This window comes from Periplaneta americana, chromosome 2, assembly GCF_040183065.1.
Source record: "Periplaneta americana isolate PAMFEO1 chromosome 2, P.americana_PAMFEO1_priV1, whole genome shotgun sequence".
NCBI lineage: Eukaryota > Metazoa > Arthropoda > Insecta > Blattodea > Blattidae > Periplaneta > Periplaneta americana.
The window spans coordinates 10,013,183-10,037,186 of record NC_091118.1 but is presented as its reverse complement, the minus strand read 5'-3'; the positions used below and the strand labels follow the sequence as shown (position 1 = coordinate 10,037,186).

Here is a 24,004-nt window from a genome sequence, read left to right as displayed (position 1 = left end):
ATATCATCAATTTGTTTTTTAAATTCTTTTAGATAGTTTTATTTATTTATTGTTTTGGTTTACGTCGGCCATATTGTGACGTTACTGCGTTGTGACGTCACTGCCGCCATATTGTGACGTCATAGTTTGTGCAACTTGACGAAAATTAAGCGATATCGTATACTACATGAATCCCGCTTATTTAAAACTATTATTTTTATTTCTCAAACTTATGTCTCTTTTAGAATGTTGGAGTTCACTGAGTGTAGTCCAACAGTAAGTGAAATTGTATATAGAGCCAGTTTGTCTAACCCAGTATGGCAGAGCTAGGAATACCCCAGAGCTATTTACAGAATAAAATAATTACAGTGGTATTATTAAACAATTCTATGAATACTAGATAATTTTATTAAGTTTTATTGTATATTGTGTAATTTACCTTTGCTGTAAATGTACAGAAATTCTTGCCGTTTCAGAATCAGCACTAACAAAAATGGTTCGTGCATGGTACATGGATTCTTCGCAAGAGGACCAAAGATTGGAACATCATCGAGAGCCTCCGTGCTATGTAGATCTTGATAAATTATATAAATTAACAGGTGTTGAATATTTTAAAGTAAGTATCGCTATGACTATAATATTACTATACTATGCTTATTATAGTGAAGCAGTTAACCGTTTTCGTCTAAATTTAAACAAAACACAAAATATATTGTTGTCATTAAGGTATAGGCCTACTACCATTGACGACACTCGAACAAAAGTAAGATTATTAGGGATTACAATGCGCACCAAATTGACATGGGAGCCCTATATAATTTCGTTATGTGTTGCACTCCCAAGAGTCATTTGTTTATTAAGACATAAGGTGTACATCGATTCTTAGGATAAAAATACACACATTCTTTCCTTAATGTCTTTCAAACTTTGGTGACATGATTCTTGGGAGTAATCTAAGCAATTTATATAATCCAAACTTGAAAATCTAATTTGGGGGCCGAAATAATTTTTTTTTTAATTAATAAAATTTTGGACAGACCTAACTCCATTAGAAATTGACCTAGGGTAAAGCTTCTTTCGCCAAAATAATACCCTATTTGGAGGATTTAGTGAAGAATTGTTTTTAGAACATGGGAGGAGTGATAGTAGGAGGAAGGAGAATAAAATACATAAGATTTGCTGATATGGCGTTGTTAGCAGAAGAGGAAATGATACTAAAGGATATGTTACTGGAGCTAAATGACAGCTGTGAGCAGTGTGGGATGAAGGTAAATGCAAATAAAACGAACAACATGGTCATAGGAAGAAAAATACAGAAGATAAACTTGCGAATTCTAAATGAGGCAGTAGAGCAAGTGGACAGCTTCAAATACTTGGGGTGTACTATAAGCAATAACATGAGCTGCTGCCAGGAAGTCAAAAGGAGGATAGCAATGGCCAAGGAAGCTTTTAATAGAAAAAGTAGCATCTTCTGTCCACACCTTTGGAAAAAGAACTAAGGAAGAGAGTAGTGAAGTGCTTTATATGGAGTGTGGAATTGTATTGGGCGGAAACATGGACATTACGACGAAGTGAAGAGAAGCGAATAGAAGCATTTGAAATGTGGATATGGAGAAGAATGGAGCGTGTGAAATGGACAGACAGAATAAGAAATATAGCTATGTTGGAAAGAGTGGGTGAAGAAAGACTGATGCTGAAACTGATCAAGAAGAGGAAAAGAAATTGGTTGGGTTACTGGCTGAGAAGAAGCTGCCTACTGAAGGATGCATTAGAAGGAATGGTGAATGGGAGAAGAGTTCGGGGTAGAAGAAGATATCAGATGATAGACGACATTAAGAGATATGGATCATATGAGGAAACAAAGAGGAAGGCAGAAAATAGGAAAGATTGGAGAAAGCTGGGTTTGCTGTGAAAGACCTGCCCTTGGGCAGAACACTAGATGAATGAATATAAAGAATGTTTCATACCAAAATTATTTTTCTTGAACCATTCAAAAGATATGCCACATTATATAAGCCGTTTAGAAAAAGAAATATAAGTATATTTGTATATTTTTGGGATAAAATAATTATAATCAGTTGAGATGTTTATTAATTATTATATTTCTGTGCCTCCATGGCAAAATGTGATATGTTATTTCTTGCAGCTTTTCAGGCACGAGCATTTAAAGTTTGAATGACAGTATAAAATCATAATAATCATCTTTTATTGCAACGGGTTAGAGAGAAAAATATCAGAGATATTCATGTGATCATTTGCTACAATAAATAAACCTTCAGGATGCATAACATATTGGAAAATCTCTTTTTCGTAAAAAATTGGTACTTCGCCTTTTGCCTTGGAACCACAGAATTGTTTGGAATCTTACTGTTTTATCTTTTGTTTTTCTTTAATTAGCTGAATTCTGATGACCCACTGACAGATGAAAAACTGGAGAAAATAAAACTTGAGAGGAATTACACTTTTGAAGACCAGATAACATTCTCAAAGGAATGTTTGCCAAATTATGAAGAGAAGGTATGTACTGCTTGATGATACTCAGAAGATTTGTAATAAACATTCGTGTTATTTTATGGTATCTTCTGATCAGAGTGCTGCTTTGGAATTAAATCGCTCGCTTGAACTCAGTCGAGTGTCGCATCTCACTCGTGGGTAATCGGTCATGATACGCTCGTAATAAATAGAAGCACAGTACAAGGTCATCTCACCGACATGTCTTATCTTGTATGGAAGGCGACAGATAAGATACACATATGTTTTGCTCACACGGTAAAAATAAGGCTTTATTTTCTGCGTTTATGACAAACGTCTAATGGAACAGTCTAATGGAATGTGCCAAAACAGGATCATGAAGTTATAAATAAAATAGTATGAAAAACTTCGATATACAGTTATTATTGCTAATTAATAATTATTCAGTATTTGATATTTGATTTACCACATATATATAATATGATAGATCCATACATAGTGTTCCACCTATATACTGCGACAATGTAGAAACATTTTACAAAATATTATTGATATAGCAGTAGATTAATAAAAATATTAGTGCAGAGATAATGTCACCGAAAACATAATCATGCGGGACAACTGTTACAGATGCAAAGATTGATACTCTATTTATAGAGATTATTATTATTATTATAATTATTACTAGAAAACTTGATACAGTTCTTGCATTATCATGATTGTGTTCTCCATTTATAATAATTACATTTACATCCAATAACATCTATCAGATGTGGCAAAAACAAAATCACTCCTGTGTGGGGAAAAAAAAACAACATTTACCTACAACATTTATATTACATTTTAAAGCAAGTTTTTTAGTTGTACTATGGAGAGGTTAGTTAAACACTGCAAAGTTTTGAAATGATAAACATCTATGATGTTACTACACAGTTCATCACTGTAACAAGAACGAATGTCTAATGCCCGGCTTATATCGTTCGAGGATTTATCGCTCACGACAATTTTACCCATCATGCATTTTCGCTACCTATTGGATTATGCTGTGAACTACTTGGCGCTCGAGCGAAAACGTCCGATGCAGACCTCTGGTTCTGATAGATCCGTTGCCTGAATTGTTCAATTTCTGTAGACATTTTTGCCTTGAATTATAGATCATTTTCCATTACCCAGGATGCACAGCAAATGCCACAAATTTTGATGCTGAAATAGAAGCTTTCTCAAGGGCTGAACACAGGATAGATCCATACACTTTGACTTGCTTTGGCTGATTCTGCGCCCTATATACAGGGTGAGTCAGTAGGAAACGTACATGGATTGAGGGTTGACAATATTGGTGATTCTGAACGAAAAAGTCTATATGAACATATGTCCTGTTCTTAACGGTTTCGGAGAAAACTAATGGAAACGATGAGGAATGGAAAAAGTGCAGGTGGGGTAAATTAAAACATTGTTACCTTATGCTCTGTTTAATTGCGTACTTTTCTTACAGAACATGTTCAAAAAGTCCACCGTCAACTTCAATGCACTTTGCAGCTCTTGTATACAGCTGCTTTGTTGCTGATCTGAGCTGATTCGGACATTCCTTTACTTGAGCACAAGCATGTAAAATGCGAGCGAGAAGTTTCCACTTTGCGCTTGTAGACTCGCTGTTAAGCCAACCCCAAACACAGTAATCCAGTGGAGTAAAGTCGGGTGACTTCGGTGGCCAAGAAATGGCTTCACTATAACCGATCCAATGCCCAGGATATTTGCATTGATCCTGTTACAACCTAATGTCATTTTGTTTGCATCTGCATGTGAGTGCTGATGAAGAACGTAAGACTGACGCTCGTGATTTTCAAATACTGTTAAGAACAGGGCATATGTTCATTTAAACTTTTTTGTTCAGAATCATCTCTCACACCATGTACCTTTCCTCCTGACTCACCGTCTATACTGTTTTCACTGTAAGAAAAATCCTACTGTAAACACAAGCACTTGGCTGTCATACCCGTGATTGGCTCACAGTCGAAACTCTCACACGACGCAGGAAAATATAGTCCGTATTTGGAAACTATCATCTTGTATTATTTGAAAATAAAAAATTGAATTCTAGTTGTTAAATACAATGAAACATATAACTTCACTCATATGTAAAATGCTATGTAAAAGAAAAGCTACTTTTATATTTTGTTATGTACTATGAACGCGGATGAATACCAACAGTAATACCGAGGTAGTCTGTTCTTGTAACAAGCTAGCGTCACTTGAGCTCATCGTTGTTCACGTAAGCATGTGGTACTGAAGTATGGCTTCTGCATCCTGGGTGTGTGTGGTTACTAAACATAAGAGTAGAAACCCTCTCAAAAGCGAAGAAAAACAAATAGTCTTAAATGTATATAATAACTTATGTGCGTTTTAATTACAGTAATTATAAAGTAAATGTTTCCTAAGCAAACGAATGCATAGTAGTGAGGTTAGGTCTACTGGACGAGTAACGGGAAATGTTTAACATGAAACAGAATGTACAACAGTAGGCGGGAACATGTACTGAGAATCTATGGCGCCAAACAGTGGCCAATGAAGCCTCACTTCAGTCACGTGCTATTGTTTATACTAGGATTTTTGTTACAGCGAAAGGATTATATGTGATGATTGTCCAAGTCTTCTGACAGTGGCCTAGGTGGTACTCATGAATCAAGTGCTATGAAATGGCATTACTGTATATCATTTAACAAACCTTATCCTCCTCCTCATCCTTCTTCTTCTTCTTCTTCTTCTTCTTCTTCTTCTTCTTCTTCTTTCAATGATCCTTCTATTGGGGTCATGTCAGGAACTTGGCATCCCAGTAGAGGTGTGATCTTGTTTTCCTTCTGCTTTTTTGTGTCAAGCTTTCTGCACGTTAAGAAATGTTGCTCGTTCATTGGGTCCAGGATATAGCATCCTGGTGAGTTCATATTGATTTGGTGCAGAAGTTCTGTAAGCAGTCATGACCTGTTGTCAAACGGAATAATGCAACTGCTTCTTTTCGTGGTTTCTTTCTATTTAATTTGAATTTTTCATGGATGTTTTCCCATTTTTCCTCTTTTATGATTTCCTTTGGTGATTCTCTCATACTACTATTTTTCATTATATTTTTTTAGCCCAAATTTGCTGAATTTTGTAGTTTTGTAATTGATTTTAGTTTCTGTTTTTGCAAAAAAAAAAATCTGCTTGATCATTGCCATAAAGTTATTATTTTATCCAATTTTGTTAACCGATGTACTACTATTCTTATTATTTTTATTGTTGCTGAATGAGGTATTTTGTGGTATGTGATGGCTTCTATTATAGCTTTGGAATCTATCAGTATAACTGCTTTTCTAAATTTCTTGGCTCTTGTGATCAGTTGTGTAACAGCAGTTAGAATAATTGCAAATTATTCTCCTTCAAAGGCAGTTTTTTCTTTCGACTGGTATGTAAAAAGTACCAAAATTTGTTGGAACTCTGTAAAATCTGATCATTTTTAGGAAACACTTCACCCATCTCCACTTGTGGTCAGTAATTAAAATGTACAGGGTGGGTTAAAAGTCGCTTTCCCCAAACACTTCCTTACATTTAATTACATTCAATTTACATTTGACTACACATTCCTTTACAGAATTGGTCAAAATGGAGGCCCTGTTTCTCAATACACAATTCACAATGTTTAGACACTTATTTACAGATGGCAGAACATAACTCACGATTTTTATCGATTTTCACGATTGAGTGTTTGATCATCTGTTGTAACTGATGCAAATTCTGTGGTTTCTGAGCAGAAACAATTTTTCAGGATACTTCTCAGCAGAGTGCTGCATTGGAGTTAAATCACTCGCTTGAACTCGGTCGAGTGTCGCACCCTCGAGTGAGATATGATCGGTCGTGATACACTCGTAACAAATAGAAGCACAGTACAAGGTCATCTCACCGACATGTCTTATCTTGTATGGAAGGCGACAGATAAGATACACATATGTTTTGCTCACACGGTAAAAATAAGACTTTATTTTCTACGTTTATGACAAACGTTTAATGGAACAGTCAATGGAACGTACCAAAACAGGAACATGAAGTTATAAATAAAGTAGTATAAAAAAACTTCGATATACAGTAATTATTGCTAATTAATAATTATTCAATATTTGATTTACCACTTATATAATACGATAGGTCCATGCACAGTGTTCCACCTATGTATTGCGACAATGTAGAAACGTTTTATAAAATATTATTGATATAGCAGTAGATTAATAACAATATTAGTACAGAGATAACGTCACAGAAAATATAATAAAACGAATAATCATGCTGCACAACTGTTACAGACCTAATTATTAGAGATTATTATTATTAGTTCTTACATTATTGTGATTGTGTTCTCCGTTTATAATAATTACATTTACATCCAATAACATCTATCAGATGTGGCAAAAACAAAATCACTCCTGTGTGGAAGAAAAAAAAAAACATTTACCTACAACATTTATATTACATTTTAAAGCAAGTTTTGTAGTTGTACTATGGAGAGGTTAGTTAAACACTGCAAAGTTTTGAAATGATAAACATCTATGATGTTACTACACAGTTCATCACTGTAACAAGAACGAATGTCTAACGCTCGGCTTATATTGTTCGAGGACTACCTATCGGATTATGCTATGAATACTTGACGCTCGAGCGAAAACATCCGATGCAGACCTCTGCACCTCAGGTTGCATCATCTGAGTAGTCATTTTGTTGTGCCATGACGGCCAATCCATTCATGGAATTGCTGGTTCAAGAAGTCCCTCACTCGTACACCAAAATGATGTCCTCCATCCTGTTTTCATATCAACTGCATATTGTCAAAACAAGGACTGTTTTCAAGTCATGACATCGGAAAACAGTTGACGCACGAACATGGTTGCCAACACATCACTTATTACACCAGCTATTCGTTTGTTCAAGTTATGACATCTGTATGAAATCTAAGAACGAATATTGGGGAAAGTGACTTTTAATCCACCTTGTATATAAACTGTAAAAACTGGAAATTGATGCTGAAAATGCTTGTATCGTGTTTAATATCTTGAGCAGGATTATAAAATTTTCAAAGCTTTCATCATCATCATCATCTGACAATGATTTAATCAAGTGTTATAGCTGTTGAATCCATCTTTTTTGTGAACGTCTCTGTGTTCCCTCTCAAGCATGATAATTTAAGTTTCTCCAGGGCAATCTATCAGTACTCATTCAGTACTCATTCTAATGACATGCTCATACCACTTCCTATATATATATATATATATATATATATATATATATCTGAATCTTTGTATAAAACTTTCATATACAGGGTGTATAAAAAAGGATGTCGCAAACTTACATAGTTCACAGTTTATGATAATAGAACCAAAAAAAAGTCCCAGTAAACAAGCCGTTTGCGAGAAAATTACGAATGTGTGGTTACAATCTGCTACTGACATCATTGTTTGTAACATCGTATGAGAGCCACTAGCGTTGCTCAGTCAGTTAAGACGCTTGCGTGCCAGTCTGAAGTTGCGCTCGGTAGGGTTCGACCCCTGCTTGGGCTGATTACGTGGTTGGGTTTTTTTTTCCGAGGTTTTTTTCCAAACCGTAAGGTGAATGCCAGGTAATCTATGGCGAATCCTCGGCCTCATCTCGCCAAATATCATCTCGCTGTCATCAATCTCACCGACGCTAAATAACCTAGTAGTTGATACAGCGTCGTTAAATAACCAACTAACCTAAACATCGTACGAGTTACTTCTTGCTCACTAGAAGCGGTCCTATGCTCTTTGTTTACAAAACTGAATATTTCCGAGAGGTGGAGTTGTAATCGAACCATTCATGCAGAACGTATAGGACGGATACAAGTACGCAGTCTCAAAAGGTACCAGTCACGTCAGTTTTCTGAATGCCAGTTGTGCTGTACTGTAGCTACAATGAAACCTTACAGTAACAGAGAATATACAGATATACATTTCATGTATGGTAGGACTAACGGCAATGCATGGGAGGCTGCATGCTTGTACCAAGAAACACACTAGGACGATGTTTACGAGGCTCGTTTGCTGACCCATGTTTACTGGGACTTTTTTGCTTCTATTATCGTGTACTTTGAAACGTATAAGTTTGTGCTATTCGTTTTCATACACCCTGTATACTGATATTTTTTAATAACACCGCTAAATTGATAGTAAAACTGAAATCTTGATTTTTAAAAAATTTTCCTTAAAAATAAAACTACTTTCTTCCCTCTTGTTTAAAAAATCCCTTGTGCAGATGCTTTTATTTCCCTATTTTGACTATGCTGACATTTTACTGACTGACCTTTCCAGTGACAACAAAACAACACTTCAACGTGCTCATAATTTGTGTGTATGTTTTGTTAGCAATGTTCGCAAATATGATCGTATTACCCCATCTCTGGAACCAATAGATTGTCTTAACCTAGATAAGAAAAGAAATTTACATTCACTTCTCCTTCTCTTCGAAATCTTGAACTCTTCATTTCTTCATACCTGTCGTCACATTTCATTTACTGTCATCCTCTGAGGAGTTTAGTGCTGAGAGGAATGTGGTTCCGACTACCCTAGCACGGTACTGGAGTGGGAGGGAACAGTGACAGCGGCAGTCTGGAAGGAAGTACAATCATACTGAAACATTTCACTCGTATATAGAGTACCTAACACGTGCACACAGTCACACACTACTACAAACTGAAGACTGCATATTTTTGGACGATTAATACTTCCCACTCAGCTCGGCTTGGCTGTAGCAACAAAAGAATCTACCTGCAACCCCCCGCACCGATGGAAAGAATACCTCAGGTCCAGCGCTAAACTCATCGGAGGAAGACGGTACCTTTCTTCCCACCATAATCTGAACACACACTCTCACTATGAAACAATACCATCCCATCGCACCTCCTCATACTCATCCTCTTTCACAGTAGCCCTGCCAAGACTCTGGAATTCCCTACCTGCTAGCATCAGGGACTGTCGAATTAAAATTGAATTCAAACGCAAACTTACTAGGCACTTGATCAGTAATTGAGACTCGTTCAGACATGGTTTCTTGTAAATAGTTCTCTTAATCTATCACAAAATATTTCAATATCCGGTAATTTCATCACTATACAATTTTGTTATTCTAGGTTTAATTTTTAATTCAGTAAATACAAAAAAATACTTGGTCACACGTTAAAAAGTGCAGCTTTCCGTACAATGACACACAGATTAATTACCAGTGAACAATGACAACTACACTGAAGAACTAAACACAATAAAATATATAGCACAAGACACTGGATATAACCCTAACATAATAGACACACTAATAAAAAAGGCAAAACAAAAACAGAACAAACCAACCCAAACACCACGTGAGAATAAATACATAACATTAACATATCACAATACCAATACTCACAAAATTGCAACTTCATTCAGAAAACTAAAATACAAGATATCATACAAAACAAATAATACAACACAGAAATACCTAAATAATCACATTAAACATTCAAATAAATATAATTCAACTGGCGTTTACAAACTAAAATGCAATAGTTGTCCACATTTTTACATAGGACAGACAGGAAGATCCTTTCACACAAGATATAATGAACATATTAAAGCTATAACCAAACCCTATATCACATCAAATTACGCAGAACACATTATCAACAATAATCATGACTACAATAATAAAGAAACAGATATGGAAATTTTACACATCACACCAAAAAGTTCACAGTTAAACATCTTAGACCAATACTAAATATATAAACCTACAATAACATACCCACAACATATACTTAACACACAATTACAGTTCAATACCCACACATTATTCGATGTCATGATATGTCATAACACACAAACAACCAGCCCCCTCCATAAGAGCAACACAACTAACAAATGCACATCGCAGAATTCAAGATCACCAGTAGTTCAGGAGACACTGATGAAGATGCAACGTCACGTCGAAACTGGCCACCTGTCGAAGGTATATACCTTTTTTAAAAATGTTAACACTTTTTAACGTGTGACTAAGCAATTTTACGTTTTTAACAAATAAAGTGTTAACGTGAACTAGAATCAATGACAAAAAATAACTTTTTTCTTTATTCTTAACTTATAATAAATTGTCTAACTTTCATTAATCAGGTAATCTTTTCGTACTTTGATTTCTACTGTAATTGTAAATGTAATATTAATTGTAATTTTATTCTTCATATTATAGTTGTAATCCACTGGTAGAGAGGCGGAGGAGGCTGACGATCTTATCTCTACCAGGTTAAATAAATACTAAATATGTAGGCTATGTAAGTGGTGGATGTTTTTACACTTTTGTTTTAATAACTACTCTTTTAATCTTTGCTTATTTCATTTTATTTGCAGCTTCGCACCTTCTTTACTGAGCACTTGCACACAGGTGAAGAAATCAGACTTGTCCTTGAAGGATCTGGCTACTTCGACGTGAGAGATGGCAAAGACGAACGGTTGCGTTTTGAAGTAATTCCAGGGGATATTATAATCATGTAATACCTTCAGGAATATATCGTTTCACATTGGATTCAAAGGTTAGTTAAATGTGACTTTTAAAATTTTAATCTTTTCTCTTTGCGCTAAAGAAATATCACAGTCTAATATATACAGTCACGAAGCTTGGGATGATTTTTTGCATTTCTCGCTATAGTTGCTAGTCGCTTGGAGTGCTGTGAGTACTAGCAACCTTTTATGTTTATACAGCCAGTGCTGACATACTGTGCAGAAATTTTAATTACTTCACCTTTCATAAACGACATAGAATATGTTCAAAACCAAGCTCTCAGACTCATTACTGGTGGAATCAAAACAACTCCGATAGATTCTATGAGATTCCTCACTAATATTAACAGCATCAAATTGACAATAGAAGAAAAAGCACTGATTCAATATGAAAAACTTATCAGATTATCAGGAAACAATTGGCATTCATACAGTCCTCTCTGTAGATTAAAAACTAAAAAAAGTTTCATATCCATGGTTCAAGAATTAAAACAGAAAATCAACATCCCGAATTTAAAAGAAAACTTACAAATTAAACCAAACCCTTTAACTCTATTAAATGTTGTTGTTGTTTTCTAATGTCAGGCATTTGACAATAAAGTCATTTGACCTCTTGCACTCCAATATTTTTCAAAGATATTATCATGGCCAGCCACTGATGCACAGATTTTGAGGTGTTCCGAATCCATTTCTTGGTTTGAGTTGCACAATGGGCAGTTAGGGGACTGATATATTCCAATTCTATGCAGGTGTTTGGCCAAACAATCATGGCCTGTTGCCAATCTAAATGCAGCTACAGACGATTTTCGTGCTAAATCGGGAATTAACTGTGGATTTTGATGCAGAGAGTTCTGTTTTTTCCCTTGAGATTGTGTTACCAGATTTTGTTTGTTGAAGTCTAAGTATGTAGATTTAATAAATCTTTTCACAGATTAATACGTAGATTTAGTAACAGGTCTGTAAGTAGCAGTGCTGCCCTTCTTTGCTAAAGCATCCGAATTCTCATTTCCCAGGATTCCACAATGGGATGGTATCCATTGGAATACAATTCTTTTATTGAGTCATATTAATTGAGAGAGTATTTTAGTTATTTCTGCTGTTTGAGATGAAGGTGTGTGTCTAGAGACTATTGATAGAATAGCTGCTTTGGAGTCTGACAATATAACTGCATTCTTAAATTTATTGATGTGGCATAGAAGATTCCTGAGACTTTCACTTATTGCAGTGATTTCACCATCAAAACTTGTTGTTCCATATCCAAGAGATCTATAAAGCGAGAAGAGACAGCACATAACACCTGCACTGGCACCTTGTTCTCTGGAGATCAAGGATCCGTTGGTGTATAAATGAAGCCAGTTTTGTGGAGGGTACCTAATATTAATTGTCTCTAAAGACAATTGTTTCAGAATATGACTTTTACAAGTGAGGTTACGTGTGTGCGATACTTAAGAATGAAATGAATGGAGTCCACGGGCGAGACTCGTTAACCGAACCACCTTGGGGAAACGTATCTGTATTTCCTTACCTGCCTTCGACATGTAGCCTAGGGGGTGGGAGTGCCATCAGTCACCAACAGAAGTAATTTCACTTATCGCGTGTAATTCCGTGGGCCACAAAATTATGTTTGTAACAGATTTACCAGCGAATGATCGTCAGGTTTGAATTTCTCAGAATTTAACAAATAAGTTATATCTTTCTTGGTTCGTTAGGAGGAAGTTTGACTACAATTGCAACTGCATCTACAGTTTCGTCTAGGGAAATAAAAACTTTGTCTGCCACAGTTTTCTGTAGGCAAACCCAACAATCTCCAGTCGTCCCTCTTTTTCACGTTTCTCTTTGTCTCTGCATATCTTAATGTTATCGTAATTATATCAACCTGCTTTATTGTTATATTTATATTACTATGGTCTTACTAATAAAAACTCTATATACAGACGTTTAACTGTCTTATACAATGAGTACCTCGTTTATAAGTCGTGTGTAAATTTCTTACTAATAATCACTACATTTGTCGTGTATAACAGTATAACTGTTACACAACTACGTCATAGTTTCGTCATTACTTCATTACGAAAGGTAACAGAATATCTGAGGTTCTCTACTGCATCCGGTAGAGCGCTCTAGTGTGCCGTGTTAAGTATCGATAGTACAACTGTCTCTGATCGATTACCACACTATATTTTGGTCAAAGAGTACCAACTAGAGCTGTGCTACACGTCTTGGGATTCTGTGAACAGGGATTGCTCTTGAGGAACTCTAGACATCATCTTGTAAGATCCAAAATTGCTGCCGCATTAAGAAATAAGGGCTGGATAGTAGAAGAAGAAATCTCCTGTCTAGCTGAAAATGGGTCAACGAGACGAGTAGATATTTTAGCGTACAATGCTGATACTAAACAGGGCATCATTGTGGACCCCACGATACGTTTTGAAGCAGAATGTCATCAGTCAGCCGAGGTCCACCTTGAGAAGAAGTCGATCTATGAGCCTACAGTCAACTATTTCAAGCTGAAATATGCCTTAATTCACGTTGAGGTATTCGGCTTGCTCATAGGTGCTCGAGGGGACTATACCAGCTTTTTTAGAAGAATTTCGACGGCAGTTTGCTCTGCCAATATCTCTGAGGGATGACATTGTGATAATTGTGTTAAAAAATCCTGCCAAATCCTAATTAATCACATGGTGCCACATTAATAGCAATTGTAATTTTTCACGCCCTTTTCTTTGTTTCCCTTCTTTAAAATTTAATATCTATGTTTACATATGTATAATAATTTTTTTGAGGATATCCTGTACTGAGTCCAGAATGTTGAATGTAGGCAGAGTAGCAAGACGATGTGGTATTGATTTCTTAATAGCAATTGCTGTACCACCACCTTCTCGTTCCAATCGATCAGAGCGATAAATGATATAATTACGTAGTCTAAATTTCATATGTGGCTTTAAATGGGATTCAGTGATACATGCCACATCAATACTATGTATATTTAACAATTGCTTGAATTCGTACAATTGATTGCTTATGGCATTGGCATTAAAGTTTAACAGAACCAGATCTTTGAGTAATGATACGGATTTAAGGGCCATATTCAGCTTCTTGCTTTATAGTGTAAAGTGCAAAGCCTTCTATTATTATCAAAATTTTTGATATAGGCTCACTTGCAGGTTTTAGGCGCTGTAAAGTGTGCTGGAATATATTAAGAATTTTCTTAATATTTAGGCATCGCATTAAGGTTATAATATTTGAGTGATTCTGTCAGTGATTCTGAACCAGAAGAAGAATTAAATGTGTTTTGATATGCATGAAAATACATGGGATCTGGTTTTGGTAATGTAGGAAAGTCAAACGACTGCCACACAGGGGGCGTACTCTCCTTAATTGTATTTTGTTTGTTTCTAATCTTTAGCTGTAGAACAGCTCGTTTTGCAACTTGTATTGGACACTGTCCATAGCTCGCTGTATGGTTTCCATTACAGTTAGCACATTTTGGCAGAGTTGAAGGACCCTTAAATGGACAGTCTGCAAACAAATGACTATTGCTACATTTAACGCATTTGATTTGTAAATTACATCTCTTAGAAGTGTGGTTAAATCCCTGACATCTGTGGCACTGAATCACGTGTGGTTTTGGTTTGTATGTTTCTATTTTTATTATGTGATGATCTATATCTTTCAATTGAAAAATTGTCCTTGAATGTTCGTTATTTGGTAAGGTAACTATCCAGACTGGTATTGGACGTCTTTGTGTACTTCCATCTTCTATCAAGATAGGGACAGATAATTGTCGAACATGTTCAATCGCATATGACAATTTTTCTAGTTCTGTTTTCAATGTTTCTGCTTCGACGAAGGTGGGAAGTCGTTTAATAACTACTTGAAGCAATTTGTTTTCTCTAGGCTCATGAGAATAAAATTGTATATTTCTAGCTATAAGAGTTGAATACAACTTATCATAGTCAGACCTGTTGGCAGTGTAATATCTTATACCTTCGTGCGTATAACTAATTTTCCTTGGATTTGTGAGCAATGATTGTAATTTATTATTTTGGGCAAAGAAGTTTCCATCTGGTAATTTACTCACCGTTATCGGTGGCATTCTTGGCTGTTTTGTGTGTTGAGGCTTATCTCTTGGTATTGTTTCTTGATTAATAAGTTGTGAAGGTCCTGTGTCAACACTATCAACTGTAGTTTCCAGAGGGGAAAACCGATTGTTAAGAGTTACAGAAGGATGTACCATATCTTCAAGTTTTGAATAGAAGATTCTGAAATGCTAAATATAGCAGGATTTGGTTTCATCTTGTTAGGTTGATCTTGCTCTTTCGTATCATTACGAATTCGTGAATAAGTCTTCAGATTCGTAGGAAGCTGAAATTTAACACTCTGACGAGGCGGCATTAATTGTGTTTTGTAAATCGTTCATAATATTTTGAATGTGTGGCCCTTCAGCCATGTAAAAGTTTACACTGAACACAATAACTTAATTAAAATTAAAAGAAAAAAAAGCAAACAGCAATTCCTTAACACTGAACAAAATAAGATATTTAAACTTTATTTTGTTTCTATATTCCTTAAATATTAAATTAAAATAATAACCTAGACAAAATGTGCTCGTTGTTTACTTTTCACAGCCTTAAAGAATTTGCTTAAAATCAATTGTTATTCTTGTGGATCTGGAGTATTTTGCCACTCTGATAGCAGATGTCTCTGATTCAAGGAACTGTCCTGCCATCTATTACAAGAACATTGAACGATGTGGTGTGTGAGTTCGCCATCTCGGCTTTTTTTAGCCGATGCGCGGCTATTTATTAGTCAATGTGCATTGCCAATATAAGGCCACACAATAATAGATATAACATATTATCACTAATAGCGTCTCCTGTAACATTTTAATGCCTTGCACTTTTGATTAATGAAAAATAATCGCGTTTCAGTCTTTCCACTTATCTAGTTTTCCTTCATTTCATCTTTATCGAAATTACTTTACATTATTAGGGTTGGCAGCATTGTGTCAAAGTTTCGTGTGTAAGTGGCAATTGTAGCGAAGACGAAGTTTATGTTATTCGTTCTCGAATAGAATAATGTTATATTTTCTTTGTGACGTTTTATTAGTCCCTTGTGTTTTCCAATAATACGTGGATCGTTGTGATATCATAGAAATAATTAGTTAAACCGTTTTGTTTTATTAGTTACTGTATTTTGTGTCTTCCTAACCTTCCAGGTAAATATTTGGTCGAGCTTAATATTAACGATTGTTGCTGTTTTCAGAGAAAATATTTCTTGGATTATAAGATTGAAGTGTACGAAATAATATTTACCAATTACTAGCATTGTAACGTTAAAGGCAGTGGCACAGCCAGAATTTTAGAGGAGAGGGTGCTAAAATGAGAAACATGCTTCCAAGAACACGACACTGTTTAAATCATGGCCGTTTACAGCCTATATTGTGAATCAATCTTCCTCAGGCCTATTTGATTGCCATGAGAGGATATTGCTAATACACACAACAAATCGAAGAACTGTTCAATAGTTCATAATTTCCAATCATTCTTGCGAAATTGTTCAACCTATAAATTGCATTTCTTTTTATCGCTGGTTGTATAATACCGTGAATATTACCCATAAATTGAAAAACAAAAGCTTCATAAGCCAAACCACCCCTCTCCGTGGCTGCGCCAGTGGGAAAACGCAAAAAAAGTTACTCAATAAATATTTCTGCGTTGATTTCACCAAAAAAAAAAAAAACTTAAGCTAGGCCTACACCAAAGGAGGCACATTTTTTTTTTCTTTCATTAACTTAAGTGAGATGTTTATATAGTGATTAAATACGTGGTTTCATTTTTTGCAGCCACAAATAGGCTACTTTCAACATAAAATTCGTTTCATACATAGGCCAGTTTCCCTATTTATATCCTATTGTAATGCACTGTTTTAGCCGCCCTCTTTTCTTGTTATAGTTACTAATATAATATGCGAGGGGTCCAGGACGAATTACTAGGAAAGTGGTCATTTTTCGTATTGTATCCTGGACCTCTCGAGTGTTACATTTGTAAGAAATAGGAGGGGGGAAAGCTAAACAGTGCATTAGAATATATAAAGGTAATTTGCTAGGAGACGTCGTTGCATATAGACCACTTTTACACTAAACTTAACCTTAGTGTATACAACGTACAGTAAAACATTAACCTAACCGATTAAGGAAAAGGTTAGGATAGGTTAGTTTAGGGTTTTAGTATATCTTGCGAAAACAAATTTTAGGTTTAGTGTAAAAGTGGTCTATATGCAACGACGTCTCCTAGCAAATTACCAATATAAGTTACAGGTAAGTGTCAACTATTTTTATGGTGAAAATATTTGTGGCTGCAAATTAAAACCACGTGTTTGTCACTATATACGTCACACAGAAGCCAACGGAGGAAAGAAAAATTGTAACTTATTAGGTGTAACTTTCAAATGTTAAAAAAGACCGAATTCTATATAACGCCATGGGAAACAACGTAGATGTAGCACATGGCGCCTACCGATATTTTATAGTTGGCTATCGTAAATAAATAAATACATACATACAATGTAAGTTGCCAATAATCTCAGGTAAAACATATATTTTACTAACACATACTAAGTAGAAAATAACATAAAATCACACTGTATTTAAATTTGCCGTCTCATTCTGCATTGCATTCGCAGCACTGCAGAATATAATTTCTTAAGTCTTTTCTCTCTCTCTCTCTCTTTTGCACTGTAGCCTCAGGTTTATTGTGGTTATCACTTCTATTCTATGAATGATTGTGTAGCCTAATGGCTGTGCTCTTGTACAAGTACAGCATGCTGTATCATGAACAACCGGTCTATGTTATGGATGATGAAGATGATATCTGAATTACTAAGAATTGATTGTCCGCTGTTGCATTGCACAATTACCGTCAGTTTTCTGTTATTTAATTTCCAGAGAGGAATATCCAATGAATCTAGAACATCGCACAAATCTTTGAAAAATTCTGATGAGTTACTGTGACTTGTTACAGTTTGTGTTAACATTACTGACTGTGCTGATGATTTCTTTTTAACTTCATTCTCGATAGCAAGTTTGCTATTTGCTGCTAGGATGAGGAGTGTGGAAATAAAAGTCAGCATGCAATGGAGAATATCGTTATCTGTACAGAATTTACAGAGTCTTGGAAAATCCTAAAACTTTATTAAGGTTGTCTGCATTCCATTTGTAAAATAAGGAACAGGTGATTGATTTGTGCAGCTTTCTCTCTCTAAAGCCTTGGGACCAGTGGCGGCTGATTGACTGAGGCAAGTGAGGCCGGGCCTCAGTCACTTGGCTTAACTGAAATCAAATTTTGTGTTTTTATACAATGTATTAGTTATTTGAATGAAGCATATATCACTGTAGAAACATTTGAAAACTTTCATGTATATAGACCTGTTTTGCAGTAAAATGAGTTCCTGAGGCCAGGATCGCTCGTGCCAGGTCTGGCTTGTGATGTAAGACCTGTTTTGCAGTAAAATTTGTTCCTGAGGCCAGAATCGTTCGTGCTGGGTCTGGCTTAATGCATTTCATGTCCTTTCGCGGGCTTTGAGTTTACGCTTAAAATGTTGTAGCTGGGGCACAATTCGTTTGGCCTGGTCAGGTTTCACTCCTCACATCCACATTCACTGGCCTCAAGGGTAGAGTGGGGTGGGAATAGCAGTGGTGACTTGTCTTCCTAACTATGCTATAAATAACAAAATTCCAGCTCTTTGGCAGGTAGAGACCCACTCGATTCTCTCCCCTTATGTCTCAGTTTATGACATAAGCGAGGGTGTTCTACTATTGTACTTCGTAGTACAGTAATGAATCTGGGCCAATGTTGTTATGTATTTTGGGAAAATATAAACGGAAACAAAATGAGAGAATAATGCTGGTGCAGTTAATTCATTGTTAGAGTGTCCTTTTTCCAGAAAAAATAATACTGAAAGAAAGGAAGTTTTAAATAAGGAGAGAGACTACTGAGATACCTACGACATCGCTGATAATTTTTCTGACACATAATCTTAAAACGCGAGTCTCTATTGCATCCTGGTATGGGCAACATAAATGGTTATGTGGTAATGTGATGCAAAATAAACTTCTCTTGGCCTTGTTTGTTGCTGTCAAAGGAAAAAATGAAAAGAAAAGAAAGAAAGGGGAATTTCAACACATAATATGGGATGCTTCATCACACTGAAACAATCACTGAAACTCAGGGCATAACAGCTTATTTGGTGAGTGAAATTATTATTTTTCATTGATTAGTAATAAGAATAGAATAATAATAATAATAATAATAATAATAATAATAATAATAATAATACAGTAATAATGATATTAATAATATAATAACAATAATAATTAATATCATAAACAAACATTTCCTATCGGTGGCACTTAAACTAGTTGCATCTGGCCTCAATGAGGATTTCGATCACCGGCCGCTACTGCTTGGGACTCTTCAAGGATTCAAGCTTACTGTCTGGTCTTGAATTGCTCTTCCATGAAAAATATATTCCATCCTACCTTTGCTGTAAATAAGGATGGCAATTGAACTACAAAATAAAATAAAATTCAATTATATTAAAGTTAAGTAAAACAAAAATTGAAATTAATATCAAAAGTCGCAAAAATGGCAAAGAATGAACTACCAAAATTGAAAAAATTAACCTAAAACGAAACAAGTCCAAAAATGACGAAATTGATCTTAAAAACTGTGAGTCTTACAACCAGAAATCAATCATTAGGATTTATGTACTTATCAACGAAGTCTGCAAATTCTTAGATTAAAAGTAAAATGTTACCAACGTCAGCCCGTGCTGATTATGGTATTGTTCTAACACTGCTGACAGTGCAACATGTGTAAATGAGCAACTGTTGTTTTCCGCGGTCATGAACTTGTAAATTTGTTGCAACTGTCTTCATATCAAGACAAACTTGGCATGTAGAGAGTTGCAATTTACTGAATTGCAAGCAAAAGAAAATCAGTAACAAATGTTAAAGTAACCTAGAAGTGATTTATTTAAAAGTGGAAAGTATCTTGTGAATAGTATTTGTAGGTTTCACTGTTTTCTTGCTTTCTGGTGTGCAGGATGGCAAAACCGAATCCTATTCCAGACCTCAAGCAGCGAGTGAAGACCCTGGAGGGACAGGTTCGTCTGCTGCTTCCTCTCATAGAGGAGGTGAGGGTCCTCAAGGAGAGGTTGGACTCGCGGTCCCTGCATGGCCTGGAGGCAAGGAAGGGAGAGAAAAAGTAGGGAGCAGCAACAACATTGAGGAGCTGAAGGAGAAATTGAAGCTGAGAGAGAGGGAATTAAGAGAAACACAGGCTGAACTGGAAAAACTGAAAGAAGAATCGGAAAGGGTAAGAGTTCCGCTGTTGCCAAATTTACAGTTACTACTGAACAACTTATATTAGGTCACAGTTAAGGCTTTATTCCACAGAACTATTTGCTCATACCAGGCATTCACAAAATGTGTGACGAGGGAAATTGAAAAATATTTAAGACAAATTTGTAGCCATGTACAAAATGCGAAAGATAGAATTAGAAATGTCGTGTTGTTTAGTACAATACATTCAGTAGTTGGTTGTGAGTTATTCTGTTTCTCATCGCACTGTCACCTTACTGATTCGACTAAGTCTTAACCTGATTCCTTCGTGGTTAAAGGAGAAAGTAGAACTGAGGCAGAAATATGAAGGAGAGCGCAAGTTGCGGCTGCAGCAGGAGGAAGTAAGTGATGAGCAGTTACCATGGTTACAGACACAGTAATTGGACAGTTGAGACTACATTAAAGGTTGGACCAGTAAGCACGAAAAACTTTAAAATAGGCAGACATGCAGACACCAAGGCGTGTTCAAATAGGCACTTTATTGAATGATAAATATGAGTACTCCATTATATATCATAATGTAGTGACAGTCTCCCATTGACTGTTTTGTAGAGTATGATATTTTTTAGTGAACAGACATTTCTACGTAATTATGCTCGTTTGGAAGAAGTGTGAAGTTATTGGTATAATGTTTGTTGCAGGTACTGTAATAAAAACGCTAAGGGTCGCTTGAACAATGTTCCATATGTTGATAATTGATGCAAATGGGCCGGTGGAGGTTTCCTGTCCACTGTTGGAGATTTGCTGCACTTTGGGAATGCAATGCTGTACAGCTACCAGTGGAGAAATGACTTAGTAAGTGAAGCCATCCAACAACTAGTAAATGAACAGCAGAGAGGTTTTCAAACTTGGATTGGTAATCTCTTTGTTTATGTTGTTCAATGGTTGAGGTGAGTGACATCATTAGCAGACAATGCTTTAGATTATTTCTGTGGATAATTTTGGGTAATGTTGCCATACTTAGACAGCCTCAGTCCTAGTAGATAGGGAAGTTTATCTTGGAGAAAATGCTTATACAGGGTGATTCAGAAAAAGCGTGCAACAATTAAACAGAAACTAGGGAATGCTGTATAGAACATTCTGACATAGGAACTTGGGGCCTGCAAAGTCCCAAAAAACGAGATATGAACTTAAACCTATCATTGTCACTGTTTTCCATATCATTTACATTTATTTACACTTACTTAAATGACTTTCAGAGAACCCGCAGGTTCACTGCTGCCCTCACATAAGCCCGCCATTGGTCCCTGTCCTGAGCAAGATTAATCCGTTCTCTACCATCATATCCCACCTCCCTCAAATCCATTTTAATATTATCTTCCCATCTACGTCTCGGCCTCCCCAAAGGTCTTTTTCCCTTCAGTCTCCCAACTAACACTTTATATGCATTTCTGGGTTCGCCCATACGTGCTACATGCCCTGCCCATCTCAAACGTCTGGATTTAATGTTCCTAATTATGTCAGGTGAAGAATACAATGCGTGCAGTTCTGTGTTCTGTAACTTTCTCCATTTTCCTGTAACTTCATCCCTCTTAGCCACAAATATTTTCCTAAGCACCTTATTCTCAAATACCCTTAACCTATGTTCCTCTCTCAAAGTGAGAGTCCAAGTTTCACAACCATAAAGAACAACCAGTAATATAACTGTTTTATAAATTCTAACTTTCAAATTTTTTGAGAGCAGACTAGATGACAAAAGCTTCTCAACCGAATAATAACAGGCATTTCCCATATTTATTCTGTGTTTACTTTCCTCTCGAGTGTCATTTATATTATTTGTTACTGTTGCTCCAAGGTATTCGAATTTTTCCATTTTTCCAATGGATAAATTTCCAATTTTTATATTTCCATTTCGTACAATATTCTCGTCACGAGACATAATCATATACTTTGTCTTTTCGGGATTTACTTCCAAACCTATCTCTTTACTTGCTTCAAGTGAAATTTTCATGTCTTCGCTAATATGTTTTCGCGGGATATCAGCCGAGTTAAGATTTTGGAATGCTCCAAGCTTTCGACTGCTATCTCTGCAGCCATCTTCAGGGAAGTGATGTCCGAACAGAAAGTCGAAAGGTTATATAGATGTGGCTGTCTCAGGTGAAACGGGATTGGTTGGCGGATCGGCCAATCCGGGGCCGGGAATTGTCATCGCTCGTAAGCTCCGCCCCTCCCGGGATTGCTGCGTGAAGTTTGGCGGGCGGCGAGCCCTGTAAGAAGAACCACCACGCTGCTGAAATCTTCCTCGCTGCCTGCCGAGGTTATAAAAGTTCTACTACCACACTCGGCCACACCACCTCGGATTTACGGGCTCCCCAAGATCCACAAACAAGGGCTACCATTACGACCCATTGTTAGCACCATCGGGTCGCCCACATACCACCTGGCCAAGCATCTAACCAACATGCTCCAACCCCTGATTGGAACGTGTGAACATCATGTGAAAAACTCTACAGAATTTGTTAGAATTCTGGAGAACATCACAGTGGTCCCATCAGATCTACTAGTGAGCTTCGATGTAATTTCACTCTTCACAAAGGTTCCGATAAAAGAGGCTCTTGAACTGGTAGCGGAACAATTCCCGGATGATATTCTGCAACTCTTCCGACTGGCCTTGACTACTACTTACTTCACGTACAACAGTGAGTTCTACGAACAAACCAACGGCGTGGCAATGGGCTCCCCGCTGTCACCTGCTATTGCTAACTTTTACATGCAGCACTTCGAACACCAGGCCCTAGACTCAGCCACACACAAGCCGAGCCACTTCTTCCGCTACGTAGACGACACCTTCGTGGTCTGGCCGCACGGACAAGACAAGCTACAAGAGTTCCTACAACATCTCAACAGCATCCACGCGAATATCCAGTTCACCATGGAGGTGGAGTCAGAGGGCTCACTGCCGTTCCTGGATATCCACATACACAGGAAAGCAGATGGTACTCTCGGACATGGCGTGTATAGAAAGCCGACGCACACAGATCTGTACCTGAATGCACTCAGCCTCCACCACCCTTCGCAGAAGAAGTCCGTCCTGACTAGTCTACTACATCGCGCCATAGTCATTTCCGATATCAACAACTTGCCTGCAGAAATGGACCATCTTCGTAGAACACTACAACAAAACAACTACAGCCGGAGAGACATCAGCAAAGCCCTCAAACAAGTTACCACGAGATGTAACACAATAGACTTAGACAGCAAGCAAGAACCGACAAAGAAAGCTTTCATTCCATTCTGCGGGAGCGTGTCACACAAAATAAGCAGAATCCTCCAGAAAGTTAATATCAAAACCATCCATAAACCACAGAGCAAAATCCGGAGTCATCTACGTCAGGTTAAAGACAGTCAGGGCTTAAGGACTCCAGGGATTTACAAGATTCCATGCGAGTGTGGCGAAGTATACATAGGGCAGACTGGCCGCACAGTAGAAGACAGAATCAAAGAACATAAGAGGAACCTGAGGCTGTATTACCCGGAAAAATCTGCAGTGGCGCAACACAGCATAGAAAAGGAGCATAAAATACTGTTTGACCACACCAAGGTCATTAACAAATCAAGCCACTACTGGGATCGTACAATCAAGGAGGCC

At 36.7% G+C, this 24,004-nt stretch overlaps 1 protein-coding gene and 1 pseudogene across 3 annotated transcripts in view; both read left to right on the top strand.

Annotated features, from left to right (window-relative positions):
• The first annotated feature begins 356 nt into the window (after nucleotides 1-356).
• On the top strand, nucleotides 357-16,337 carry LOC138695350 (acireductone dioxygenase-like; annotated as a pseudogene).
• The window catches only part of LOC138713020 (26S proteasome non-ATPase regulatory subunit 10-like), a 139,056-nt gene continuing 131,288 nt past the window's right edge, over nucleotides 16,237-24,004 (top strand). For all 3 annotated transcript variants that reach the window (XM_069844711.1, XM_069844706.1, XM_069844720.1), the window contains exons 1-2: nucleotides 16,237-19,259; nucleotides 20,117-20,389. In XM_069844711.1, the coding sequence (XP_069700812.1) occupies nucleotides 19,206-19,259; nucleotides 20,117-20,389 (327 nt within the window). In that variant the 5' untranslated portion in view covers nucleotides 16,237-19,205. The remainder of the gene's footprint in view (nucleotides 19,260-20,116; nucleotides 20,390-24,004) is intronic.